Raw genomic sequence first — 9,278 nt, 5'->3', positions numbered from 1 at the left:
AGTTGTTGACGAGTGGGGGGGGTGGCGGGGGGGGGGCAGGCCTTCACCCAGCAGTAGATAGAGCACGGCCGCAATCGGCATCCCGTTGCGGCCTGCCGCATTTGCTGCCTCCGTGGGCCTCGTGCCGATCGTCCCTCCCGCCGTGCCGTCGCGACACGTCTCTGGTGTGACACGGGTTGCCCACAGAGGCGGTGTGTGCCGTGCTGAGGATGTCTCCAAAGGGGCGAGCCCCGCCACGCCCTTGGGCCTTGCCTCACGGCCCCCCCGGCCGCGGCCGTCACGGGCTCCGTGCGGAAGGACTCGCGCGCTGCCGCGGCGCCGGACATCTTGACGTGCGGCGTGCGCTGGGAAAATTCCTGTTGTGGTTTTTTCGCGACGATGGCAATGATGGTGACGACGACGGTGATGATGACGGTGATGACGACGACGATGACGACGACGACGGTGATGACAACGACGATGATAGTGATGACGACGGTGATGGTGATGACGACGGTGATGACGACGGTGATGACGACGGCGATGATGGTGATGACGATGACAACGGTGACGATGGTGATGATGACGACGATGACAATGGCGATGACGACGACGACGACGGTGGTGACGAGGACAACTACCGTCGTCGCAAGTTCTCTCCCCACCCCACCCCCAACGCCTCTCATCCCTCCCTCCCTCCATCCCTCTCTCCCTCCCTCCCTCTCTCTCCCTCTCTCTCCCTCTCTCCCTCCCTCCCTCTCTCGCTGCCGTTCCCAGGAGGTGCACAAGCGCTTCCCGGACGGCGTGCCGCTGCTGGACCCGGTGGACGACATGGGCATCAAGGACCCGGGCCTGAAGAAGCTGGTGCAGAAGGTGGAGGCGTTTGAGCGGCGCATGTTCTCTCACCCGCTGCACTCCGACCCCGCCCTCGAGGAGCTGTGCAGGCGCTGCCAGGACAAGATGCAGGTCAGCTGTCGCACCCCCCCCCCCCTGCACGCGTGCGTGTGTGGAGTGTGTGTGTGTGTGTGTGCGTGCGTGCAGCATGTGTGTTTGTGTACGGAGGAGGCTCGTGAAGGACTCTGGTACTGGGTCAGTTGGGAGGCAGTCGGCCTCCAGCAACAAACGGAGGGCGGAGGAGCGACGAGCGGAGCGCCGGACGGCTAAAGCACAGCGAGTTGGCACAGTGGGGGGCACAGGTGGTGCATCGGCCACTCATCTCAGTCGGTCGACCCGTGATGGCACCTGCTGGGTCTGTCCCGTGAGCGCCTGCCAACTGGGCGTTCGACACTTCACCTGGCCTTAAAGTGCACTTGGCCTGGCACAATATCCGTGGTGACGTCACCGCCACTTAGTTGTGAATGGCTGATGTTGTTGTGCGTGCGCAGTGTGTTTATGTGTGAGGAGCGGTAGTATAGCGGGTTACAGCGCTGCGCTACGAACCCCGGCGACCCGAGTTCGATTCCCGGCTCACGGCCAACACCGGCGACGATTATCTGAACCGGTCCTGGGCCCTCCCCTAGGTCGACCCGGCCTCAAATGAGTCACCCGGTGCGGTGCGTAGTAAACATCGCCACTGGGGGAGACAAAGGCGGCCGGGCGTGGGTGCGCCCCGTGCCGGCCTTCGCAGGTGCTCGCTAACGGCACTTGCCGCAGCGTTCTGTGAAGGCTACGCGGGGGATCTTTGTCCGGATGTGACGCGCGCACCGCGCTTGGCACAAACGCCGCGAACGACGTCAACACCACTTAGTGGCGAACGGCGGTTGTTGTTCTTGTGCGGCCCGTGCGTGCATGCGTGTGTGTGTGTGCGCACGTCTTACATAATATGGTTGTAGTGTGGGCCCGTGCGTGTTTGTGTGCGTACATGTCTTGCGTGTGTGGCGTGCGTGTGAATGATTCTAGTCTGGTGTGTGTGTGCGCGTGAGTGTGTGTGTACGTGTGTGTGCGTGCATGTGTGTCGTGCGTGTGATTCTCGTCTGGTGTGTGTGTGTGTGATTCTGGCCATGCTGCCCCTAAACAACGCTGGCCCCTAATCTCTGCGTAGGGGCTGAGTGCCATTTGCACTTTGTGTGGTCCTCCATCGGATACAGTCACACACACACACATACCAAAGACAAAGATCCCCCATATAGCCTTAACAGGCTGTTGGGGCAAGTGCTGTTAGCGAGCACTTCATGAAGGCCGGCAGTGCACACCAGGTGGTGGGTGGCCAGCACCACGGCTGCCCGCCTAACCACCCTACACACGCACGCACACTTGTAACACACGATTACCCTTAACACACACACACACATACCGCTAACTCACATATACACAGCTAACACACACACATACCGTTACACACATACCGTTAACACACACACATACCGTTAACACGCACACATACCGTTATCACACACACCGCTAATGCACATATACACAGCTAACACATACCGCTAACGCACATATACACTGCTAACACGCACACACATACCGTGAACACACACTAATACTGTGAACACAATACACACATACCGCTAACTCACATATACACTGCTAACACGCACACACATACCGTGAACACACACACACATACCCTTAACACACACAAATACTGTGAACACAATACACACATACCGCTAACGCACATATACACAGCTGACACATAACGCTAACGCACATATACACTGCTAACACGCACACACATACCGTGAACACACACTAATACTATGAACACAATACACACATACCGCTAACTCACATATACACTGCTAACACGCACACACATACCGTGAACACACATACCCTTAACACACACAAATACTGTGAACACAATACACACATACCGCTAACTCACATATACACCGCTAACACACACACACATACCACTAACTCACATATACATTGCTAACACACACACACACATACCGTTAACAAACCCATACTGTTAACACACACACACATACCGTTAACACAATACACACTGCTGACACATACATACCGTTAACACACACACACACATACCGTTAACACATACACACTGCTGACACACGTACATACTGCTAACGCACACAACGCCGCTAACACGTGTGCGTGCGTGCGTGCGTGCAGCTGGCGGTGGAGGTGAAGGGCGCCCGCCGCGAACTGAAGCGCGCCCGCACCGTGCTTCAGGCGGACGAGCTGAAGAACCGCAAGCGCGTGCTGCGCCGCCTGGGCTACTGCTCGCCCAGTGACGTCATCGAGGTCAAGGGGCGCGTCGCCTGCGAGATCAGCAGGTGAGGGCGGCCTCGGTCGCCGGCGCGAGAAGCGCCTCGCCGCCAAAGCGGCCGCAGGAGGAGCCGAGCGCCAAACGGAGTTGGCCGCCCGCCGAGTTGACGCAGGCGCGGCAGGCGCGGCGAGCCCAAAGCAGAGAGGGCCCTTGCGTGCGGGCCCTCTCTGCGTGCGTGCCCACGTCACGTGCGGGCCCACGTCACGTGCGGGCACCGCGCGATGGCGAACCCGGAGATCCTTCTGGGGGGTGGCGTGCGGAGTGGGTGGGGGGGGCGGGGGTACTTGAGAAACCGCCGACGTTTCGGCCGCCGTGCCGTGAGATGTGAATCGCGCCGGCGGGTCCTCTGGATCGCTGCTGAGCCGCGGCGGCAGCGTCTCCTTCGTGCGCGCTTCCGGCTTCCTCTTCCTTTCCCCGCACCACCACCACCTCCTCCACCACCTCCTCATCCTCCTCCTCCTCCGTACGTCGCGACGGAAGCTCGGCGTGCACAGCGCGTGAACGAGACGCGGCGTGTCCGTCGGCCTTCGAGGGAGACGTTAGAATGGGGGCGGCGGAGGACTTGGGAATCGATCCAAGCAGCGGCGGTGGGGGATGGACCCCGGTCGCCGGCCGTCGTCAAATCGTCGCCAATTACTTTTGCCGTGCGCGTTGATCCTGCAAGCGCACGCAGTCCCGCGGTGGTGGGGGGTGGGGGGTGGGTGGGGTGGGGGGGGTGTAGGGGAGGGGGGTGGGGGTGGGGGGGGCGATGTTGCCGCGCTGTTCTTCCCGGTCGGGTGCCGAGCGCCGTACGTGGGCTCACCCCCCCTCACCCACCCCCCCACCCCCCCCCCCCCCCCCCCCCGGTCACCGCCGCTTATCGGGCCCGCGGTGCCGTCGCCGCCTGGGCCGTCGTGATCGGTGAAGCCACTTGGGTAGCGCCGGCGAGACCCCCCCCCCCACCCACTCCCCCCACTCTGCCCCCCTTATTTCCCCGAGTTGTAGCCGGAAGGCAATTTTAAACGGTTTACGTTCAGTGCGAAGATCCGTCGCGTTTCATAAACAGAGGCAGAGTGCTTCTTGGGCTGTGTTTGTTTGGACAGCTGAGGGGGGCGCGCGTCTGCGCGTGCTTGTGCGTATGTCCTGTGGACCGAGTTCGATTCCAGCTCGCGGGCGGCTATCCGAAGCGGTCCCCTGAGCGTGCCCGTGTCTTTGTGTGCGAGCACCTGTGCGTGTTTGCGTTCGTGCGCTCCTGCGTGCGTGCGTGCGTGCATAAATCTCGCACCCGAATCGTGAGGGCGAATCGTCCCGGTGGCCAGGAGATGTTTCACTGCCTTGCCCTGCTACACGGGAGGCTTGCGGGTTCGATCCCGACCGTGACACCCGCTGTAGATTCGGAGTTTGCGTGTTCCTCCCCGGCGTTGCCCGCGTGGATTTTTCTCCGGGTCCTCCGGTTTTTCCCCCCGGCACGTTTATAAACGGACGTCACGCGTTCAGGCTATTTGACCGTTGCTGTGAATTCCCGCGTGACAAGCTGCCGTTTGCAGGCCAGGTCGCTCCTGAAAAAGATCTCTACAGCTCGGGCGGGGCCCCTAGCTTTGTAAAATACAAACACAGTTTTTTTAGTTTTGCTTCGAGGGCCCATGGCAAAGGCTTCCCCGGATCGCCTCCCCCGCCAAACCCTCGTCGGGTGCGGAGTTCACGGCCCAGCGTAGCGGTAGCACCCTTCTGCCGATGAGCAAGCCCCGCGACCCGGCCAGGCTTTGTCGGTCAGATGAATAAAACGGCCTTGCGCCGACCTGCCAGCGCGAGGCGATGTCGCGAGCGGGATCGCAACGCGCTCCCCGGCTACGCCACCCCGCGGACTTTGTCCCTCGGACGTGAGCGTGGATTTTACGAAGCCTTCGTCATTTGTTCCACCCACGTGTTGACTTTACCGAGAGAACCAGAGAGCATGGATTCCTGCAGTCACGAAAGCTTCAAATCCAAGGGTGAGCGTGGAATCGCGGCGCTTTTCCAAGCTCCCGTCCCTCGGATTTGCTCACGGTGACCCCTGCGGCCTCGTCGTCCCGCGGGGTGGCTCGCCGCCGCCGCCGCCGCCTTTGGAGGGCCCGACGGCTCGCTCGCTCGCGACCTCTCGCCTCCGACCCCCCACGGGCGAGAGCCCTCCGGCCGCCGTCGGCGATGTCTCTGTCGAGGGCGGCGGCGGCGGTGATTGGCGGCGCCGCCGTTGGGGGTGCGATGAGCAGCCTTGCTTGCAACTTCTGGGCTCATTAACGTGTTGTTATCACCGTAACCGAGCACAGCCCCCTCCCACGTACAGCCGAGGCCACGTGCCTCCGTCGGTGCCGATTTACCGACCGCCGCTGACGTTCGCGGCCCGGGTTCGAACCCTCAACGCGTCTGTTGTTGCGGGGGGGGAGCGGTTGTTGTGGGGTCATTGTCGTCGTCGTCGTAATCATCGTCCCTCTTATCTGTTGCCAACTCAGGCGGTGCCGTTTGTTAACGGCCCCTTGACGTTGTGGGGCCCCTTCGGGGTGTGTGGGGGGGGGCGGTGGGGGGGGGCCCCCTTAGTTGAATCAGCGAAGGGAAGACGAAGTGGGAGCCCCCGCCCAACTGTGTGGCGAAACCCAAAAACACCGCCGCTTGCTCAAGGTGCCCCCCACCCCGCCCTCCCCGCCCTCTGCCAATGGCGGAGAGATCTCGAAGCCCTTCCAAGCCCGCGCTGTCCTGGGGGAGCCGCGCTTGGCGGGGTGTAGCGGAGGGAGGGGAGGGGGCAGGGAGCAGGGCGCGGGGGAGGGGGGGGTGAGCGGTTGAAATTGGCGGCGAGGTTTTTTGTGTTTTGCCGAGGCATGGATCTGATTAGCGTAATGAGATGGCGAAGCAGCGTGCGTGCTCTGTTTATCATCCCGTTTCATTGCGCGGTTTAAAAGGCTAAGTGACATGGCCCCGGGATGGATGGAGTGCTCGGGGCTGGCTGCTGGCTGTGCGGCCGTGGCAGGGAAGGTGAGGAGCAGGAGGAGCAGGAGGAACAGGGTCTCGTCTCTCTCCGCTCACGACGGGCTCATCACGCCGCAGTCGGAACGATGACGCCGCCGACGATTCGGCTCCTCGCGTGCCGGGAGGGTGAATTCTCCACCCCCACCCCCCCGGTCTTTCTTCGGCCCGCGGTGCGAAACGTCGGGACGCCGCGGCCAAAATCGCAGACGCGCCCGGAGAGCTTAGGGGGGTTCATTATATCGGCGGGGAAATAGAGCGAGTGACTGAGTGTGCGTGTGTGTGTGAGTGACTGAGTGTGTGAGTGACTGAGTGCTTGAGTGACTGAGTGTGAGTGTGTGAGTGACTGAGTGAGCGTGCTTGAGTGAGCGTGTGAGTGCGTGAGTGACTGAGTGTGTGTGTGAGTGACTGAGTGCGTGAGTGACTGAGCGTGAGTGTGTGAGTGACTGAGTGTGCGTGCTTGAGTGAGCGTGTGAGTGCGTGAGTGACTGAGCGTGTGTGTGTGTGAGTGACTGACTGAGTGCGTGAGTGACTGAGTGTGAGTGACTGAGTGTGCGTGCTTGAGTGAGCGTGTGAGTGACTTAGTGCGTGTGTGTGAGTGACTGAGTGTGTGTGTGTGACTGAGTGACTGTGAGTGTGTGAGTGTGCGAGTGACTGAGTATGCGCATGACTGAGTGACTGAGTATGTGAATGACTGTGTGCGAGTGACTGAGTGTGCACGTGTGTGAGTGACAAAGTGTGAGTGTGTGAGTGACTGAGTGTAAGTGACTGAGTGCGAGTGACTGAGTGCACGTGACTGAGTGACTGAGTGTGTGAGTGACTAAGTGTGAGCGTGTGAGTGTGCGAGTGACTGATTGACTGTGTGAGTGAGTAAGTGTGAGTGTGTGAGTGACTGAGTGTGCACGTGTGTGAGTGACTGAGTGTGAGAGTGACTGAGTGCGAGTGACTGAGTGTGTGCGAGTGACTGAGTGCGAGTGACTAAGTGTGTGCGCGTGACTGAGTGCGCGTGACTGAGTGACTGAGTGTGTGAGTGACTAAGTGTGAGTGTGTGAGTGACTGAGTGTGAGTGACTGAGTGTGAGTGACTGAGTGTGCGCGTGACTGAGTGACTGAGTGTGTGAGTGACTGAGTGCGCGCGTGTGTGAGTGACTAAGTGTGCGTGCGTAAGTGAGCGTGTACTTGAGTGCGTGACAAGAGTGTGTGAGTGAGTGTCTTCCTGCCCCTGCCCTTCCCTCTACCCCCCCTCCCCTCCCTCTATCTTCACCCCCTACACCTCCTCCAGTCCAACTGCTCAGTCTCCCCGGGGGGGTTTGGGGGGGGGGGGGGCGCTGCTTGCCGTGGACGCACGGCTGCTTGGTGCACATATGTCTCTCATTAGATGGGAGGGAGCAGGAGGAGGTGGAGGAGAGAGGAGAGGGAGGAGGGGAAGGGTTTGTGTAGGAGAATCTTACGGGCGGCTCTCTTCTCCGCGGGCTAGCGGCAACAGCCCCCCCCCCGCCCCACTCACCCCCCCCCCCACCTCTCGCTCGGTCGCTGAGCGAGCGAGTGAGCGAGTGAGCGAGCGAGAGGGAGAGAAAGTCGCACTGCGGCCAGGAGTGGCGCTCTGCTACCGCAAATTAAAGTTGTGCGCTTTTCAGGATCACGTAGAATGCAGCCGCGTGCGAGTGTGTGTGTGAGTGTGGGCATGCGAGTGTGTGTGTGAGTGTGGGCATGCGAGTGTGAGCTTGCGAGTGTATGTGCGAGTGTGAGTGTATGAGCGTGCGAGTGTGAGTGTGTGAGCGTGCGAGTGTGAGCATACCGAGTATGAGTGTGAGCGTGCGAGTGAGAGTGCAAGTGTAAGTGTGTGAGCGTGCGAGTGTGAGCATGCGAGTGTGTGTGCAAGTGTAAGTGTGAGCATGCGAGTATGTGTGTGCAAGTGTGCGTCGTGTGTGAGCGTGCGAGTGTGAGTGTGTGAGCGTGCGAGTATGTGTGTGCAAGTGTGAGTGTGTGAGCGTGCGAGTGTGAGTGCGAGTGTGTGTGAAGTGTGAGTGTGTGTGCGAGTGCGAGCATACCGAGTGTGAGTGTGCGAGGTTGTGAGCGAGTGCGTTGATGGTGCGAGAGGCGGTAGTGCAGCGGTTATTGCGTTGCACTGCGAACCCGGTGGCCCAGGTTGCATTCCCAGCCACCGCTAACATCGGTGACGATTTTATATCTTGAGCCGTTCCTGGGCCTCCCCTATATCGACGCGGACTTATATCCGTAACGGGTACAGCGTTTAAACGTCGGCACGAAGGGAGACAAAGGCGGCCGGGCGTGGTGCTGGCCATCCACCCCCCTCGTGTGCCATACTGCCGGCCCTTCGTAGGTGCTCGCTGACAGCACTTGCCCCGACGCTCTGTTACGGCAACACCACGGGGGAACTTTACCTTTGTGTGCGAGGGTTCCTGGCCCGCGTTGTTCCCCGCGTACGAACGAACCCGACCGTCCGGCGCTTTGCAGCCAAACGGCGGGGTTGGCGGATTGCACGGGGATTTCTGTGAAACTTGCCACGCAACCGCGCCCCGGTAAACCGCCCGAGGTCGAGCGCGGGCGAGGGCAACGCAAGCCGCACCACGGCGCCTCGGCACGGGGCACCGGTGAAGTTTGTCCGACACCCCCCCCATCCCCCCCCCGAGCGTTACAGACGGAGAACCAACATCAAGGGGTCGGTCGTTGTCTGCGTTTGTACGCGCGGGAGGCAGCGAGACGTTTAACCTTTAACCTGTCTGCCGGCACGGCCCCCGGTCTGGCTGGCTCTCTGCCCATCTGTTTGCCTCTCTGCCGCGCGTCTCTTCGCTCGCTCCTTCGCTCGCTCCCTCGCTCGCTCGCCACCACTCGCTCACTCCCCTCGCTGCTCGCCCATCCCCCTACCGAGGCGGCAGCCCCACCAGCCGTCATTACCACCACCACCACCACGACGTCTCCCTCCCTCCGCTCACTCCGTCCCTCCGCTCACTCCCTCCCTCCTCCGCACAGGTCCCCATACCACACAAGTCGCGGAGAGTATGATTGTTGTTCTGTCCCTCTGCGGTGCAGGGGCGCGTGGAGGTCACGCGCACGCA

The 9,278-nt window shown here is 61.0% G+C and overlaps 1 protein-coding gene across 1 annotated transcript in view; it reads left to right on the top strand.

The window, feature by feature from the left end:
* MTREX (Mtr4 exosome RNA helicase) overlaps nucleotides 1-9,278 on the top strand; it is a 106,427-nt gene that overhangs the window by 48,927 nt on the left and 48,222 nt on the right. The window contains exons 21-22 of the mRNA XM_032953375.2: nucleotides 757-945; nucleotides 3,067-3,230. Of these exons, the coding sequence (XP_032809266.2) occupies nucleotides 757-945; nucleotides 3,067-3,230 (353 nt within the window). The remainder of the gene's footprint in view (nucleotides 1-756; nucleotides 946-3,066; nucleotides 3,231-9,278) is intronic.

The sequence above is a fragment of the Petromyzon marinus genome, chromosome 1 (genome assembly GCF_048934315.1).
Source record: "Petromyzon marinus isolate PM22_M1 ecotype Great Lakes invasive population chromosome 1, UKy_Petmar_22M1.pri1.0, whole genome shotgun sequence".
Classification (NCBI taxonomy): Eukaryota; Metazoa; Chordata; class Hyperoartia; order Petromyzontiformes; family Petromyzontidae; genus Petromyzon; species Petromyzon marinus.
The sequence above is the reverse complement of the archived record's forward strand: the minus strand, read 5'-3'. Positions and strand labels throughout refer to the sequence as shown.